Source organism: Episyrphus balteatus, chromosome 1 (genome assembly GCF_945859705.1).
Source record: "Episyrphus balteatus chromosome 1, idEpiBalt1.1, whole genome shotgun sequence".
Lineage (NCBI taxonomy): Eukaryota > Metazoa > Arthropoda > Insecta > Diptera > Syrphidae > Episyrphus > Episyrphus balteatus.
In genome coordinates, this window is record NC_079134.1 from 26,430,244 (window position 1) to 26,449,750 (window position 19,507).

General features: G+C 30.3%; 1 protein-coding gene across 1 annotated transcript; it reads right to left on the bottom strand.

Moving 5' to 3' along the window:
- Positions 1–785: 785 nt before the first annotated feature.
- Positions 786–19,195, bottom strand: LOC129907570 (cingulin). Its single transcript, XM_055983849.1, has 5 exons — positions 17,968–19,195; positions 11,813–12,030; positions 7,262–7,406; positions 6,209–7,102; positions 786–3,343 (listed from the first exon to the last, which is right to left on the bottom strand). The coding sequence occupies exons 1-5, from the start codon at positions 18,802–18,804 to the stop codon at positions 1,286–1,288; spliced, it is 4,152 nt and encodes a 1,383-aa protein (XP_055839824.1). The 5' UTR covers positions 18,805–19,195; the 3' UTR covers positions 786–1,285.
- Between the last annotated feature and the right edge of the window lie 312 nt (positions 19,196–19,507).

A 19,507-nucleotide genomic window follows, 5' to 3' on the forward strand; every position in this document is an offset into this window, starting at 1 on the left:
AATTTGTTTGTAATGATTATTTTTTTTTTTTTAATTAATAAATATCTTTTCTTTTTTTTAATTTTGTAGGTCAAAGTCAACAAGATCTTTTGTTTACACAAAAGGTTGTTACCCTTAAAAATACTTTAAATAAAAATATTTTATACCTTTAAAAAATATGAACGATTTTAGGATATTTATTATTTTAAAAACAATAAATTCAGAATTTCAGTTTGATCCATTTTTTTTTTCAATTTTTTTTTTTTTTAATTTTACTTAATTTTTTTAACACTTTAAAAAAAATTTATTTATAATGTTTTCACTTTGTGTTTTTACACTACAAGCTTTTTAAACATAAAAACAAAATATATAATTATTTTTTGTATTTTCTCAAGTAAATATAATATAATAAGTGCATCCACTGTTTTGTATTAAACCTGCTCTTGTAATTAACTTTTCTGAAATTTCTCACTTAGTTTATGAGTTTATTTTGTAAAATATTCTTTTCACACTAATCTTACAAAACCCAATCAATATTTCATCGCCTTTAGCTACCTTAACCATTAAATTTATATTTTTTTATTATTATTAAATCGCAATTTTATTTTAATTAAGAAGCAAGAAAAATGCACATTTAATCAAAAAGAAAAAAAAAACACCAACAATCCGCAATAAAATAAAGTTTTTCCAGACGAACAAAATCGGTTGATTGGGTTTCCTTTGATTTTCTTTTTCATTTTTTCTAAAAATAAAAAAAAATACGAAAGTGAAGAAAAACACGAAGTATAGAAGAAAAAAATCATTACAAAATCCTCTCATTTTCTCAGGAAAACCAACTCCAGCAGCCAGCAGACTCATCTATACCTTTTTCTCCAATCCATTGCTTCTTACTACTCTTCAAAGAACATTAAATTACCGAAGCAACTAAAATCCAAAATAAAAAATAAAAAAACACGTAAAAAGATTGAAAGAAAACAACACTACAAACAATATACTACAAAGGGATGCGAATCAATTTTAGAAAAAAAAGGAGCCGCTTTGTAATGACTATTGCGAAAAGGAGTAAAAAACACGTAAACTTGGGCAGCCAGGTAAACAAAAAAATTGAATAAGAAAAAAAAACTAACTTTTCTAAATGAACACACTTTATTGAAACAAAATGAAGTAGCATTCCTTAATCCTATGAAGAAAATAAAGTTCGATTAAATGTTTTTCTTTGTTTGTTTGTTTTTTTTTTTTTTTATAAAATATAACAGAGTCATTCCTGAAAGAAGTTTAATTAAAATAGAAGAGTATTTTTTTTTTTTTAGTTTTTTGTCTCATTGGATGAATCCTTAGCCTCACTTTCACTGGGGAAGGGTAAATTCTTCAAACGCCTAACCATTTCCTCAAGGCTCTCGGAAGCTGTATCAGTTTTTGTTACTGCAACTCGCTTTCTTCCTGTTGAAGCACACAGTTTTGAAGTTGGCTGAGATTTTGGTGTTTGGTCAATATCCTTTTGGGAGCTTGAAACTTTCGGAACTGCACCTTGAGACTCAGCTATCTGACTTGGAGTTTGTGTTATCACAACTCTTTCGGTAATTTCTTCCGAAACAATGCTGGTACAAGCTACATTTTTAAGAGTAGGTGGTATCGAGGGCCCAGCTAAGTCTTCAGGGTTTTCAACCTTGTCATGTTCCAGAGAAGCTCTAATGTTCTTATTCTTTTCCCGCTCACTGATTCTATCGATCATCTGTGATCCACGATCTGAAGCTTTTGAAAGTTTGGCCAACAATTGTTGACCTTCTTCTTCGAGAATTCTTAATCGTTCCTCCCTGTTGGTTGACATTTTAGCAACATTCTCAAGGCGGGTTTCAATTTTGTCAGCAGCAGTTGTCTCACGCTCTTCACTGCCATATTTTTCATGAAGAGCATCAAGTTTTGTATTAAAAGTAGTACCACGTTCAGAGTTTTTGGATAGTTTTGATAGAAGAAGCTTACTTTCTTCTTCCAGTCTTTTTAAACGTTCAGCACGTCTAGCTGTGTAATCTTGTTCGGTTTCAGTAAGTAATTTGGAATCATTTCTTTGACTAGTGCAAGGTTCATCGGTTTCTGTTGAAACTTGATCTTCTTCTGTTAGAAGTAATGAAGCAGCTTCTTCACCTTCTGCAGACAAAACTTCTTCTGGAAGAGCAACTTCTTCCGTGTTACTTTCAAAGCTTCCCTCTCGACTTAAAGCTCTCCTTGAATGAATCCTCTCAATAGACGAACGAAGAGAATTTCCCTTATCTGAAGTTCTCTTAATTCTAGTCATTAATTGACGACTTTCTTCTTCTAAACGTTCTAATCTTTCTGATCTCTTTCTTGTGTATTCTTCTTCGCGGGCTGTCAAACGAGCATGCCCACTCTTGTTATTTGCGATTTCGGGAGCAGAACTTGCTCTCTTCATGCGCTCTTTTGCCTGATTGTCCATAAATTCATCCATTGTTATTGGATATTGTGTTGGAGCAATTTCATCTTGGAAACAACAAAGTTGAACTTCTAGTCGTTCACGATTATCAGAGGTTTCAATGACAGCAGCTATAAGAGATTTGCATTGTTCTTCAAGTCGATGAATTCGAGTAGTTCTGTCGCTCTCTTCACCGTCTGGAGTCTCGTCGATATCTTCGTTCTCTTCAGTTAAGAGTCCACGTTTTTTGCTTCGTGATGTTCTAGGGCCTTTCTTGGGTATAGCTCCATTACTACCTGAGGCAGATGATGAAGTCGATGATGATGATGGTTCATCATCAAATAAAAGCAAACTATCATCTTTAGGCCAGGTTACAGCTGGTGGTGCACTATTCCATCTTAACTCTTCATTGCTATAGAATTCTGACCTTTCCGGGGAAGTACTTTGCATACGTTGAATAGTTTTCTTAATTTCAAATACATCAGCCCAGTTTTTAACAAGGGAACCTTCCTTCTTCACAACATTATCATCTTCATCTGACCCAGGGCCATCACTATAACCACTCTCTGCTGAATTATGAGCATCTTCTAGTTTTCTCTTAGCAAATTCTCTTCTCAAATCATCACATTGTAATTGACTTTCATCGTTCTTTGCACGTGCTGCAGCCCATTTTCGTCGACAATATTCTAATTCGTCTTTTAATTCACTAAGAAGACGTCTCTTTTGTTGCAATTGATAGCGAAGAATTTGTTCTTGAGTATGGAGTTGACGATGTTGACGTTGCATTTTCCCAACTAAATGCCAAGTCTTTTGTAGTTCCAAACTGACAGCACTCAATCTTTTTTCTTGTTCGTTTAAGCGGAAATCTAAATGACAGTTGAGAGTTCTTAGTCGATTTGTTTCCTTAACCAGAGATTTCTTCTCAAGGATGAGGTCCTATAAAAAAAAAAAAGAATTATATAAATGTTAAGTTGTTTTTGGGGGAATCATGAAAAGTGTACATTTTGGAACTTTCTTAATGAGCCTAGAATTTTCAGAAAAATTTCGGTCCAATGGAAATGTGTTCAACCTCTAAGATTTCAAGAAAGTATGACTCTTCTTCTTATTCAGCACCTAATCTTTAAGAATGTATGCAATTGGATGGATTTTTGTTGCTGAATATCTGCCTTACGTTAAATTTAAATAAAACTGTCTTTTTAGTTCTAGAATCTCATATAAAAGTACTACTTCTTCTGATTCAGCACCAATCTATTAAGAAGTAGATCAATATGTCATTCAACAAGGGCTATTCAGCTGAATTTTGAGAAAAAAAAATTAAACAATTTTTTTAGTATTTTAGTACCTATTTGGTATTCAGCTTTTAATTAGAATATCCAAATGGGAAGTATTCATCTTAAATTCTTACTCAGCGCATCACATAAACTGTTATATCTAAGAACAAATTATTTAAAGATACAAGTTGTTATATTTCGCATTCAACTCAATAACAAGAATCAAAATTTTTTTCAAACTGAGGAGCATTCAGCTAGACCTTATAAAATGTTCCTTCTGTTCTTGGTCTCTCAGAACAGATTATTCAGATGGAATTCAATTTATCTTCATTGGAAGATATATTCAATTTGTATTGCTTCTTTACTAAATATTCTTTTATTCAGCACACCCAAAGAAGGGACAAATCTGATTCAGTTGAATTTGAGTAGTGAGCCAAAAGTTATAATCAGACGGAAATAGTTTTTCATCTTATTCAGCACTCAAGTTTTAAGAATGGAATTAGGAATTCCTCCCCATTTGCAGGAATCTTAAGCTGGATCTCTTTAAATCTTTACAAATAGTTATTCTTCTTATTCTGTGCCCAGTAACATACAAAATTTTGTTCAATGGCCAGATATTTTAAAAAGAATGACAAGTTTTTTTTTCTTATTCAGCAACTAGATCTTTAACTGTGTTAAAATAACAAAATTTTCATTTAGGTACATCTATTGAAGACCGTTGTAGATTTGTTTGCTAAATTTAATCTGATGGCTCAGTAAAACTAAAGCAAGATTTGAGAGTATTCAGACAATATTTTAAATAATTCAGCTCGAGAATTCTTACAACAAAAAAATTTAGAACTCAACCAATTTGAGACTATTCAGCTGGATATTCCAATAACAAACTGTTAATGTGGATATTTAGAGAAAAAAAAAAGTAGTTTTTTTTACTCAATTACGCCCTTAAAGCTATTATCCAATAATAGCGAATTTTCAGATGGAATTTGTTTTTATCTTATTCGGCACCAGTCATAATTTACTGGCGATTATTCAGCTGAATATTTAAAAGAAATAGAGGCAAAACTGTTATTCAAGCAGAACGAGACATTTGAGGCACTAAAACAAAATAGACCTAGAATTGTCAGAACGAAATGGTGTATTCAGCACCTAATCGATAGATGGAACGAGTTTCTTTTCAATTGGAAAGAATTTTTTAAGATAAGCTTTGCGAGGGAAAAGCAGTAGTTTTTCTTCTTTCTCAACGCCCAACCCCAAATGAAAGCAAGAGATTTTTCAGCTGAAACTTGTTTCATAAGATGTTACCATCTCGTAATTGTGCTGAATAAGTATTTTAACAGGATATAAACGGGATATCTAAGAAAAGAAAAAAGTAGGCTTTTTTTCTAATTCAGTGCACTGCACATCCTTTAAGAAAAAAAAAAGATTGAAAAAAATATTCAGCTAAATCTTTTGATAACAGACTTTTCAGCTAGATCTTTAAAGCAGAAATTATTCTTATTATTCAATATTTAAATAAACGTTATATTGAATTTAAGGTTAATAATTGAAGATTTTAAATTTTCGAGAAACAAAAAATATTATCTAATACAATACTAGGTACTCAATAGACAAAGTTCTTAGCCAATAACTGCTGAATCTTTTAAGAATACAGACGCCAGTTAGAGGATTTGGAAATAATTTTTTTTTTCTTATTCAGCAGCTCTTAGAAAAAACTAACCTTTAATCGAGTACTTTTCGTTGTACCTTTTTCGTTGTAAATTACAACTTGATTGCTGTATATGTTTTTAACTTTAAATGTGAAAGTTTCCTTAGATACATATATAATACCTATGTATATTTTTAAAAGATGAAGTGTTTTCTTTTTCAGCACTGAAAACTTTAAAAAGTTATGAGTTCTCATCTTGTTGAATATCATACAGCAAATCATTCTTGTTTTATAAGATGTTATAGGTAGTATCCCTGCTGAATATGTGTTAAACAGTATTTTTGATGATACCAGGAGTTATAGAGTATTCAAAAAAATCTTGCTGTCTCATTAAACTTATAAGTTTCGTTGCTGAATATGTATTTTACCTTAAATGGGTAATTTTTCATACATGGTTTGGTCCCAGTACCAAATCTTAACAACCTTTAAAAGTCTACTCCTCAGTTAAATTAAAGCCCTAGCTGCCATTTTGATGACTTTTTTTAACCATTGTCATGTGCTGAATATAATTTCCCAATTATAACAAACCTTTAATTAGCTTTAATAATCTTCTTATAACTCACACCACTTCCATGCACCAAATTTAATTGAAAACTTTAAATTCTCCCTAGGCAATGCAATGATGTCTAACGCAAAAAACTACTCCAACTAAGTGTTTTCGCAATAAAAACCCCCCAACTATAAATCACCTATACTACCATCATCAACCTCCATAATAAACCCTATCCTCTACGTTAACTGTATATATAAGTATAGTTTCCGTAAAATAGATTATAAAATATTTCATTTTGTATGGAATGCATAATATATAAAATATGTACCCACCTTAAGCTTTATATAAGTTTTGCTAACACTCAATTCAGCCTTTGGTCCATTAGGGGTTTGCACCGATTTAAAGCAGTCCTCGCTTTGGCCGTTCTCTTTGAATTGAACTCTCTCGATTTTATGATGACTTAGGAGCTCCATCAACACTTTCCAAACTTTTGGTAGGTTGCCGATGATTTCTTCTGCGGATGCAACTTTTGCTATAACTCTCGGCTGATTGTGGTCGAGATTTCCTCCTCCTTCTTCTTGTTGCTTCTGGTGATGCTCCTGTTGTTGTTGTTGTTGTTGTTTTTGTTGGAATCGCTGTTGCACGTTCTCATGTAAGGATTCATCGTTGTTGGTGGTCGCGGTGGTGTTGTTTGTGGCTTCATGACCGCCTCTGGCCGTTTGTTCAACATTTCCTTTAGAGGAAATGTTGGCTTCAGTAGTTGGCATCCCGCAGACAGTAGTTGGCGCTAAGGATAACGATGGAACAGCGGATGCTGATGAGGGATGTGGTGCTTGAACGGAAGCTGCTTCTGATGCTGATGCTGTGGCGGTAAGGCCACTACAATATTTTGTTATATCACGACGAGAGTTCTCCTCGTGGTCTTCTTTTTCTTCATCATTATGGTTGGTTTGGCCTGTAGCAGAAGCTGAAGCAGCAGCAGCAGCAGCATCATGAGAAGCATTGAAAGAGGAGGATGATTGGATTTCAGAGGGTTTTACGTTGTTGGCCACAGACGCTTGCTGCACAAGTTCAAACAGTAGCTTTGGCAGGGTGGCACCATCGAAATTCGCCTCCTTTGTGGCCATATCGTTGAGTAGGGTTCGATTCTCCTCTAGCATTGTTGTGAGTCGATCGATATCTAGATTATTTGTTCCATTAAAACCCATTAGCATTTGGCTAAAGAGCTGCAAAAACATGCGAGAAACCAAAAAAAGAGAGAAAGAGATGGAGAGATGGTTGAAAATTTATTTTCTTTTATTTGGACGTACAACGAGTATTATTTCAGCCCGCGGTTATTTACTGTTTTAAAGCTTTTGCAGAATGAATTTCGACTTTATATTTACCTTATTAACTGCGCCCATTTCTTCCTTGAGGGTTTTGTTTTCAAATCTATGCTCATTGCATTGTTCTCTTGAGGCCCGTAATTCTTCGGCAGCATTTTCTAGTTCCGTTTCAAGTCCAGCACAACGTTCTTCGGCATGTTTAGTTCTGGAAAATTGAATAAAAGATTTTTCGATATGATTACTTTTCTGGGGAAGTATGAGGAAGTGTGTATATACAAATTTTGTGTTTCAAGAGCACACACACTCTGGTTAAACCAAGAATCAACAGAGGAAATTATTTAATAGATTCCGACAAGAGGCCTTTGGGAGGTTTCAATTTTTCGGTTAGTAAAAATGAGTCTAGAGATACTTTTTTGTTTTGTGAGTTATGTAAATAAAGCTATTGTAATTGTTTACGACCCGCAAAATGTTACAAGTTCATATCGTTTTTTACATTAAACCATACAATTATGTTAATAAAATTAAATATACATCTGAGTTTCCTGAATTTGATTAATAAATTTCATAAAAACGCCCAGTGGAAGCAGCAGCACCTCGATGAAAAAGCGTTTTAATATTCTACTTGATTCAAATTCAAGCGGAGGATTTGGTAAAATAATGATACAATCAGTCAATATTTTTTTTTGATCCAAAAAATAGTAAAAATGATAGATTTTCCAATTCCTAGCATCATTTTGAACGAAAAATGTTTGAATTTGGAGAACTATATTTTGTATTAAGTGGGCCTGCTAGGCGGGAATTTCTTGAACTACTCTTAAAAAGTTTCAAACACGCCAATGAAGACAACCCCAAAAATTCAATAATAGGCATTTTTGAAAAGCAGATACATTGAAAAAGTAGGCATGGCAGTGGTCGGTTTCTGAAAAAAACTTCTTCTTAAGTATTTAACTCTCCTTTTAAAACAAACCAATAATTCCATCACATTCAAAAATGTTTTTTTTTTTAGAAACAAATCTAGGTATTACAAATGAGGCCGTGGCAGGAGGGTGCATTTTGTACTTTTTTTCGAAAAAGAAATGCTTGCTCTAAAGAAAAAACTTGAAAAATTGCCCCAGCTGTTTTCGAGTTTATAGAGCACAGACAAAATATGGTTATACAAAAATATTAAAATTAAATTATTATTAAAATTCGGTGAATTGGGGGTAAAAGTGTCAAAAATACCTTCTGACCATTTTTATTCTTCTTATTTCTGTAATTTGGCGCTATTAAGATCTCGTTGTCGAGGGGATCATTACTCTCCCACGTAACTGCTTCATTTTCTGAACTTTTTTTAATAATAGCTGCCAAATATACAAAAAAGAATCTTTAAAATAGGTCGAGCTGTTTCAAAGGAGTATACGACCACAATCACCGTGACAAGAAGTCTGTGGAATACATCAAATGCGAAATTTTGTATACCTTAGATTAATCTAACAAAAGTGATCGATTTTATATTTTTACTTGCTTGGTTTCGAGTCGAAAAAAATAAAATGGACGACTGGGTAGCACGAACTTGCTCTTAGGGTTAAAGTTGCTAAAATTTTAAGGGTTTTGAAATAGAAATTTAGAAAATTAAAAACAAAAATGAAGAAAATAGTTTTTCAAGGTAAAAAAAAAAACAACATCTGAAATCAAATCTATCTCCAAAATAAGTATGCAATTTCTTTTATTAAGATGTATTTTTAGAAAAAAACATTTCAAAATCGTTAGAGCCGTTTTTCAAAAAACTAATTTTTTAAAATAATTTAAAAAAAAAAAAAAATTTAAAAATAAAATTGGTAGGCCATTGTCAAGAAATTACTCAGCAATATACATATAAAACTAAGATTTCAAAAAAAAATTCAATGTTCCATTTTCGATAATAGCTGCGTTCCTTTGGAAATATTTATCTACTTTTTAGTACTTAAAACTACTTTGATCTACTTTGCTATACTGAAAAAGTAGTTCAAAGGAGCTTTAAGTACTAAAAAGTAGATAAATATTTCCAAAGGAACGCAGCTAATTTGATTTTCAAAAAAAATTTTTTTTAATTTTTTTAAAAAATCCAAAAATTATTTTTTTCAAAATTTTATTTCTGATTAATATTAAAATTATATAAATGCTCGAATTTTCTAAAACGGGACATTGATTGTTTTTGAAATTTTGGTTTTAGGTGTTTATTAATAAAATTGGCAAAAAATGGCATACCAAACTTTTTTTTTCAAAAAATTATTTATATGTACCTATGTAAAAAATTATTTTTTTTTAAACAGGGTCTAACGATTTTGAAACTTTTTTTTATCTAAAAATGCATCTCTATAAAAGAAATTAAACTGCATACTCTTTTTTGAGCTCAATTTGATTTAAGATGTTTTTTTTTTTTTCATTTGAATAACGAATATTATGTTGTTTTTTTTTTAATTTAATGTATATATTTTATTTACCTACAATTACCAAATTTGTATTAACAATATTTAAGTAATTTAAATTCTAAGAACAATAATAGTACGTGCGTAACAGTCGTGCATTTTATTTTATTTTTTTAAGATGCTCGTCAGTGATACCAGTCCAAAATTTGTCAAAATCGGTCAACTCATCGATTCATCGAATCATGTCAGAATTCATTCCCAATGGGAAATGTGCAAGAATTTCGATCAGGATTTCATCAGTTCGTATTTATAAGTTAACACTTATGAAAACTCTTTAGTTTAGTTGGTTAAATTGGCTCTATTGGCCAAAAGTCTTTTCGATCGGGTACACTTGAGAATAATACGTATATGAATTGTGTTCCATGGTATATTTCAATTGTAACGGGTGTGACACAGTTACTTAATTTTTTGTTCCCTATTTATAGCTTTAACACATAACGTATTTAGTTGTTAATATATTTTTTTTAATTAAGTCACAATATCTTGAGATTGGTTGTAACGCAGAAGACGTTAGAAAAACTAATCAATCTATTTCGGTGGTTTTTATTACCCATATTGTAGATTTTTTAATATTAAAGGCCTTGGATTTCGTATTTAATATGAAATAAGATTTTATTACGTTTGCAAGAAGCATGCATATGTATTTCAAGAAAAATTTTTATAAAGAGGAGTGTTTTTATAAGAATTCAAAATTGTAACGGGTGTGACATTTTTTTTTTTGTAACGAATGTGACTGTATGAAAAACATATTTATACAATAATATGCAAAAATGTAAATATTAAAGACTTTCACCATCATTTAAGATTTCTGTTTAATTATTTTACTTCTGGAAGTCTAGGATCTGGTGTGCTTTAATGCATTTTCTTATAACTTTGAAGACCTGGTGCATTTCGGACTTTTTTATTTGTAACGAACCAAAAAAATTTAACAAAGTATAAAAAGTGACCTTGTCAATATGACATTCTAAAATGTTCACCAGCTCTTCACTGTAAGATCCTGAGAGTTTGAGAATAATTTTGAAATATTGCATTTATGCAAAATTGTAACTAAGCTATTTTTCTTCCTCGGTACTACCTTCATATAATTTTAAGATTTTATATTTTAATGTCTGTTAAATTAACTAACTTCATTAATTTGAAATCAAATTATACTAAAAACTTTTGTTTTTGAGGGCATACAATAATTTTACAATGCGCATTGTACAAATCAACAACAACAACAAAAGGAATAAATTATGGTTTCCAACTGTTTGTATTCTTTATTATTATGAATGTCAAGTGCAATTAAAGTCTCAAGTAATTTAAAATGAAAATTAATCCAACATCTCAAAAAATCTTTCAAACCATGTTTTTATTTGTCTGCAAAAATATACAAAACAATGCTCTTTTAATTGGTTAATTGAAATTTCAATATTAAACAATACAAGAATGCATTTCATTATAAATGCTCTTGTCACTTGTAAAAATTCTCATTTAATTTTCAAAAACGACAAGAAATCTTTTGTCTTGCAATTTCTCTTCCGTCAATTGCGAAGTCAAAGTACTACCTCACTTGTTATTTTTAAAGCACATGACTCAGATGTAAGATAAATTCTCTCATAAGGAAAACAGACTTACAGTGTGACAGATTTGTATTAAAATTCTAAGAAGAATTTTTGTAGAAAATTTTATAAATAAATAAAAATAAAAGCTCACAAGTACAAAAAGTATACAACAAAATTCAAAGAAATTCATTTAATGTACGAGGAAATTGACGAAGACTGGCAAATTTATTAGAAACAACATCACAACACAAAGATGTCACGAGATGTCTATTGATTTTGTTGTGATTTTAAATTTTTTTTTTTTCTCATTAAATTGACCTTTCAAATGTGCGAGTTGAATTTTTCATATCCAGATTGTGGATTAATTTATTGTACAGTGAGTCACCTTGTCTTTGGTACATTTGGTCAAAAAAATCATTAAATCTAAATATTTAAATTGTATGTCCTAATGTCAAAGAATTGATATTTTCTATCAACTGCAAGCAATTGCAGAAAAGTGCACACCATTTTCGACAAACTCTTTTGTTAACTTAAAGTTTTGAAATTTGTTTCATTGACTAACTGTATTTTAAAAATAAAATTTTTAATTCTTCTTTAATATAAATTTATTTTATACTTACTTTCCTTTCTCAACATCAAGTTCATCCTTCTTTATTGCTATCTGGCGTTCAAGATTTTCTCTCTCAGCAGCTGCAACTCGTGCCCTTTCTTCGTATAATTGACGTAATGTCCTCATATTGGCTAGCTGTCTATCGTATTCTTGGCGTAAATTGTCTGACATTATTTTAAGTTCACGTTCAGCTAATGAATCTTCAATTTCACTAAGTTTGTCTTTTAGCTGCCGGAAATTAATGCAAAGATAAAAACAAAAATAATTATGATACAAAATTTGGATTTCAAATATTTTGAAAATTTGAAAAATATTAAATAAAATTGGCAAAATTTCAAAATTTTGTTATGGTTTTCTTTTTTGGTGTTGAATGCATTTTTAATAATTAGGTCAAAATTATTATGACATCGAGGCCTATGAACTATGTATATTTTTATCATATATGATTAATGGTTGATGAGGAATAATAATGATATTCATTTGGACATTAGACCACTTGTATCAGAAAATGTGCCAAAAATTTCACGATGTTATGATTAATCAAAAAAAAAAAATTGCAATAAAACTTGTCAAATTCCAAAAATTTCTCATCTCATTCTAAGTCCCAAAATACAAATCATACCTTATTATATACGGAAAAAATCTTGCCCTTAGAATGTGTCAAAATAATAATTTTGAAAACATCAACCTTTTAATTTTTCTTTCACACACACCCGGTATATGGAGTACCTTTTGACCAATATGTTGTGTCTAAACAGTTTGCCAAAATAGTTACAAAATAAAAAGTTAATACTGAGAAAAGAAAATGGTTTCTTTTGAGCAATTCATTTCTTTATTGTTGCAAAGCTCTCGAAAGATGTTTTGTTTTTATTTCTTTCTAAATATATTTTATTTTGTTGCTGAATAATCCCAAAAAAAAAATAAAATCAACAAATAGGTATACTATGGTGTTCGAACTTCAAGCCATTCAACATTAATTTGTGATTAGGTATCGTACTTTTATCATCCGCAATTTCCGGATACTTAGGCATTTTTTCGACAACAAAACGCTTTCCCAACCCCTTACTTATCTATTTGAACGCAACCAATGCCTAGCAGCTTTTTTTGTCGGATGTCTTATGTTGAAGGAACTTAGTTCAATGGCAAATTTCCAATAATTTTTAACTGTCACTTACACCAAAAATCTATGGCAAGCTCTCGGTATCTATAATAACAATGGTCTGCAAGCTTTAAAAATGGATTTTCGCGTACTACTTCCGAATCCGAGGCAATTTTATTTCTATGATAAGTTTTTTGAGATAGGTACATTTTTGCGTTGTAACAAATAAGAAAATGGAGTACTTAGATAAAACCAAACTATGTATGCAGCAGTAAATTATGTAAAATTTGGAACAAATTAGGAGAAATTGAATTGAGATTTTAAAAAAAAATTCTCATCGATTTGACATTTTTTATAAAAAATAATAGATAAAAGTCAACTTTAAACCGTTTTTACTAAAAATAAAACAAATAAAGTAATTCTCTTTTTAAATATTGGAATGTTCAAATGACATATTGCAAATAGCATGTTACAAGTGGTATATTGCATTCGACATGTGGCATGCTGCATGTGGCAAGGGGTAAGTGACATGTGGCACTGGGAGTTTTTGCAAGTGTAGAATTTGTTATAAGATTCTCTTCATGCGATAATAGCTCATATTGTCCTTGTACACAAGATAGGCATTAGGTAAATGGTCACCTGTTAACCTTTAATCAATCAAAATCACTGATGGAAACCGAAAGAAGTTTTACTACTTTAATAAACATAAAAAACAAAATTTTAGAATAACCTCTTCCATCTATAATTAAAAAAAAAAGATCTATTATAAAAAAAGATAATTAAATTATGCCATTTAATTTTCTTACACCTTATGTAACTCACTTCATAAGTATGAAACCTAGTTTGTTAGTTAAATATTTCGGTTGAAAACACCGATAGAATTTTTAGAAAACAAAAAATTAATTAATGATTTAAGTTTAAAAAAAATTATTTTTTGTACATTTCTAAAAAAATGTCAAATAATTTTGAAAAAAAAAATTGCTAGGTATGCCATTAAAAAAAAAATAATTAATTGACTCATAAAAACAAGTAAATCAATAAATTGCATCTACCCGTTTTCAAAACACCAACATTAATTTTTTTTTTTAATCCAAAAATATTTTTTGAATAAATTCTATCTTTTTATTTTAAGGTTCCTTATATACAATTTTTTGTTAAAATCTGTTAAATCGTTTTCGAGGAAGTCAGAAATTTAATAGACTCAAAAATTTCAATCAAAATCGTAAGTGCGTTTTTTTTTTAGATAATGAAGGTTTGTTTTTATTTTGATTTTTTGATTTGTTTACTTTAGTACGGAATTATTAAAATAGGCATTTAAAAAAAAAGTTTGATTTAGGGATAAGAACCAATGACAAAAAAAGTCTATAAAAAAAAGTTGGGTGGAAGGGTGTTTTTTCCAGTACAAGAGGTAGGGGGTGAAGGTCAAAAATATACTGAAAAAAAATTGTTTGTAGAATATCATCATATGACACATGTTTTTAAGGTATTTTTTGATGCTGAATCTAATGACATGAAAATAAAGTCAATACGATTGCTCTAAAAAAAGTTATTGCCGATTAAAAACAAGGGTAGTTTTGTTTGGTATAAGAATTAAGAATCCATAAAGTGTACAAAAATTTCTTCAGTTAAAGGGTGTTTTTTTTTTAAAGATATAATGAAATTCGGAATTAGTACCCCAAAAACTGGGAAAAAATTGTTACACCAATGAAAATTGGTACAAATGTTTGATTTATAACAGAAACAAAGAATCTAAGTAGTGTATAAAAATATTTTAGGTGAAAGGGTGTTTTTTTGGGGGAAATAAGGGAAATCCGCGATAAGTCCGATAAAATCAATGGTATAAAAGTTACCCTTACGAAATTTATTGAAAATGTTGTCTTTCCCATGAGAATTACGAATAAAGTAAAACTATATTTTTTTTTTTTGTGTGAAAAAGTGTTTTTTTTTAGGTGTAGAGAAAATATGGGTATATTTGAAAAAGTGTGCAATAGGTACTAGAGTAATATTAATGGTACGCTATTGAAATTCAGCAATTATGTTGCTTTGAATATAAGAAACAAGAATCTAAAGTGTCTATAAAAATATCATGGTGAAAAGGGTGTTTTTTTTTTTTTTAGTGAAAACCAAAAATGATGGGTCACCCTAATGAAATTTGGTGAAAACATTGAATTTGGGATAGAAAGCAAGAATAAAGAGTTTTCATAAAAAAATTTAGGTGAAAGGGTGTTTTTTCGAAGAGACAGTAAAATCTGTAATTGGTCCCAAAAAGCCAATGACTCATTTTATTTTTGGTTTTGAAAACAAATTAAACGTTTATACTTAAGTTCTTAGACGTTCTACACGAATCATTGGCTTTTTGGGACCAATTACAGATTTTACTGTCTCTTCGAAAAAACACCCTTTCACCTAAATTTTTTTTATGAAAACTCTTTGTTCTTGCTGTCTATCCCAAATTCAATTTTTATAGACACTTTAGATTCTTGTTTATTATTATATTTTACCTGTTAAAGTCAAAAAACAAGCACCCTTGTTTTTAATTTTTTTATAGACTTTTTTGTCCTTGGTTCTCATCCCAAAAACAAACTTTTTGCCCTGAGTGTAACAATGTTTTTTTTATTTCTTGATTTTATGTACCTACTATTTTACCTGTACTATACAGGGTGTCCCAAAAGTTAACGTCGAAACGAAAACGGTAGATAGGGTAGGTGGTGACAGTTATTAGAAAAATAATAAAAAAAATCGCAGCTATATATTTTGGGAGTTATGGGCTTTTGAAAAAAGTCGAAAAAATGGTCACCCTGTGACGGTTTTTCATGTGCCGTGACTACAAATCTTAATTTTTCTCATTTTACGGAACCTTGAATAACCCTGCTATCAAATGCATTCGAAAATTTTAACTCAGCTGTATCAGTTTTAAAGAAAATATTACTTTTTTACCCAACTTAGTACTAACAAATTTTACATGACTCTAATTCAATGAGCCGTAGTGTAAAAAAAAATGCAATACGATGTTTCGGCAAGTTGCCTTAAAAGTTGGTGTGTTTAATTCTCTTTTCAAAATGGTATAACATTGTTGAAAATATTCCATAAATAACCGAGATAAAATTTATTTTCTTAAAAAATCCGACTTTTTTATTATTTATTTTTTCCATATTATTTAAGTTTTGTACCCTTTCAGAACCTTTCAGAATACAAAAACTTAAATAATATGGACAAATTACCTAATAAATAAGTCGTATTTCTTAAGAAAATAAATTTTATCTCGGTTATTTATGGAATATTCTTAACAATGTTATAGTATTTTAAAAAGAGAATTGAACACACCAACTTTTAAGGTAACTTGCCAAAACATCGTAGTGCATTTTTTTTACACTACGGCTCATTGAATTAGAGTCATGTAAAATTTTTTAGTACTTAGTTGGTCAAAAAAGTATTATTTTCTTTAAAACTGATGCAGCTGAGTTAAAATTTTTGAATGCATTTGGTAGCAGGGTTATTCAACAAAAGAAAAAAATGAGCAAAGTTAAGATTTGTAGTCACGGCACATGAAAAACCGTCAGTGAGACCATTTTTTCGACTTTTTTTCAAATGCCCATAACTCACAAAATATATGGGTGCGATTTTTTTAAATTATTTTTCTGATAACTGTCACCACCTACCCTATCTACCGTTTTCTTTTCAACGTTAACTTTTGGGACACCCTGTAAAGTTTTATTTAATTTCAACTTGTTCAAATTAAAAATTAAAATTAATGATCATCCTCACTTCAATAAAAATCATTCATAAATCAAAACAAAAACTATTTTTCCTTTTACTATCCTCAGACAAATTTCTAAATGTATAGGTTGGAAATCAATATCATTTTACTCAGTTTACCCGGTTGAGCGTATTTTTATAAAAAAAAAACAAAAAAAAGTTAATTATATTGTTTAAAAATCTTCACTAGATTTAATAAAAATGAAATAAAAACGCTTTCGATTTAGAAATTTAAGTAAAATTCTTTTTAGATTCGTCAATAAATACTACTATAACAGTGTCTTATCGGATAATGAAGTTTCAGTTTAAAAAATTAATTGATAGCTATTTTAAGTTTAGGTAATTTTTTTCTAAGCTTATTCATGGCTTCTCAGAATTTTGTATAATGCACAAATTTTAAATGGGCTCTTCACATTATTATTATCAACACCGCAATCTATAGCAAATCGGCCCGAAATATGTACTTTTAATTTTTAAAATTAGCTTGGTTTTTATTAGTGTTCCACCAAACCATTTTCACAATATCCACAGTCAATATTCATTGATTAATGTGAAAAAAAAAAATCATGAAGTTCCTTCGAGTTTGATTTATTTGAGTACAAAATTTTCAACCAAAATGCAGAAATAATGTTTTCATTGTATTAAAATGTACTTAAAAATGTGTACACAATAATGTTTTTCTATTAGGTAAATGGTTTCTAATAAACAATCAATTAATGACGGTTTATAAAAGAACCACACTTCATAAGCAACAAAGCAATTTTTCTTTAAAAACCAGCAAGTCAGTAAATTTTTTTTTTTAAATTGCCATAACTATGTTTATTTTGCGTAGAAAATATCTTAACAAAGAAAATCGAAAAATTTCTTTGTTCAAAAGACAAATAAGGAAATAATACGTGTCGGTAAAAACATAAAAAAATTCGTAATTTATATTGCGTTTCATCTATACCAAAATTGTCAACAAACTTAATTCACATACATATTTTCACTGTCGCACTACGTCAAAGCTGTTTTACTAAATTTCAGAAAAAGAAAGCACACAACAAAAAAAGAGTGCATTCGAAAATATTGCAGACCTTCAAAATGAATTTTCTGCGCAAAACTAGACCGAAAGTGACACATACAAAAAGAAAATGGGCTACTATAAGTTCATTTGCTTCAATAAACTATTTGGTTCAAGATCATACAGTGGCAACCCTGATACTAAATCATTGAAATTTGTTCAAAAAGAGAGAATATGCTACTGAACTTGACACTATGTGATATGAAGGTGTATGAATGACATACAATTCACATTATTTTCGGCTCACCTGAATAACTTGTTCCTCTTTCATTGCAATCATTTGCTTGCAACACGTCACAACTTCCTTCAACGAAACTACCTGCTTCCTAGTCACTCCCAACTCCGTTTGCAATGACAAATTCTCTGCATTTGCCATTTGAAGAGCTAATTGTGCTTCGGCAAGTTGCACCTTAGGATTTGTACTTTCCGAAACAACTTCATCGTCTGATATTTTCTGAGCATATTGAGCATATGCACGATCACTTTCTTCCATTTCTTTCTTCTTAACCTCTTCCGAAGTGGTGACAGTTGGTTGAACTTCTTCGGTAGTAGTTCCTTCTGCACTTCGGGAACGCCTCTCTTCAGCCAATTGTCTGCGCAACGATTGAAGCTCCTCTCGGAGATCATTAACCGCTGTCTGTCTAGCCATTCGTTTTGTTTGTAATTCTTCTTTGAATTCTTCCAACGATTGTTCTTTTCGAACATTCGCATCGATTTCCTGTTCGATTTCGTCACTTTTTTTCATTACCACTAAATTTTCACTTGCAGCACTACCACTTTCACTTGGAAAGTCACTGGAGGATTCTTCCATTGTTGAAGGAGGAGGAGATTTACTCCTTCTTTGAGACATTTTTCTTTGTTCACTAGGTTTGGATACAATTTGACTATTGTCATGGATAACGGAACTTGTACTAGCACCACTACTATCTACTTCATTACTAACTACATTAAGGAGTAAATTTTGATTTTCTATTTCCCACCACCAAGGATCTTCACTAGAATCCTGGCTCAATTCCTGTTGACTGTTTTCACTGGTATTAGGCTCTCCTTCGTCCATGGGGAGTGACGACTCAGAACTGCCCATGCTCTTCGAACCTCACTGGGATTTTATATAAACTCACGCACAGCAAAGCACCAGAAAACAGAGATGCGATGTGACGCAGAATTTCTTGAACAAAAAAAAAAAAATATGAAAAACCGCAGAAACCAAACTGCGACTTTAATGCGCTCGTTGTTCTTCTCAAGAACTCTTAAGAATTGAATCTCGCGAAACAAAGAAGTTAAAGGTTGTAGTGTGATGAATTTACACACTGTATATTCGAGTGTATGTGTGGGATTTTTATCGATGTGTGGGTAAAAATATTCGCACAATGGTTCTTAAGTTAAAAAATAAAAAATTTCTTTTTTCCGTCTTACATGTTAACAAAAGTTAACTTTAAAGATATTGTATCTCTTTTTTTGGTGTTTAAATTTTGCACTTTTTGGAATTTTTATATAAAAATTTTGATTTTATATAAAAGAGAGAAAATGTTGTAATTTTTTTTTTTTTTTTTTTTGCTTTTTTGCTTTTTTGAAAATAAATTTCCTATAAAACACGGAAAGGAAAACTTTTAATCAAAAAATTTAGTGCAACTAGTCGGAAAACTCGTGAAAAACTGATCTATTTTTAAAAATGTTCTCTTGCCTTTGGGTTAAATTTTGTTGGCAGTTTTTTGCTTTTCTTCGAGAAGAAAAAATATCTTTTTTTTTTCATTTCATTCTTTTTTTGTTGTTGTTCATTTCTGTGT

What these genes read in the sequence shown, in the direction of transcription:
- LOC129907570 (XM_055983849.1), bottom strand. Translation starts at nt 18,804, where the DNA reads ATGGGCAGTTCTGAGTCGTCACTCCCCATGGACGAAGGAGAGCCTAAT. An exon ending in AAGAGGAACAAGTTATTCAG is followed by an intron (nt 12,031 to 17,967) that starts GTGAGCCGAAAA and finishes AATTTCCGGCAG; the next exon opens with CTAAAAGACAAACTTAGTGA. An exon ending in AAACTTATATAAAGCTTAAG is followed by an intron (nt 3,344 to 6,208) that starts GTGGGTACATAT and finishes TTTTTTTTATAG; the next exon opens with GACCTCATCCTTGAGAAGAA.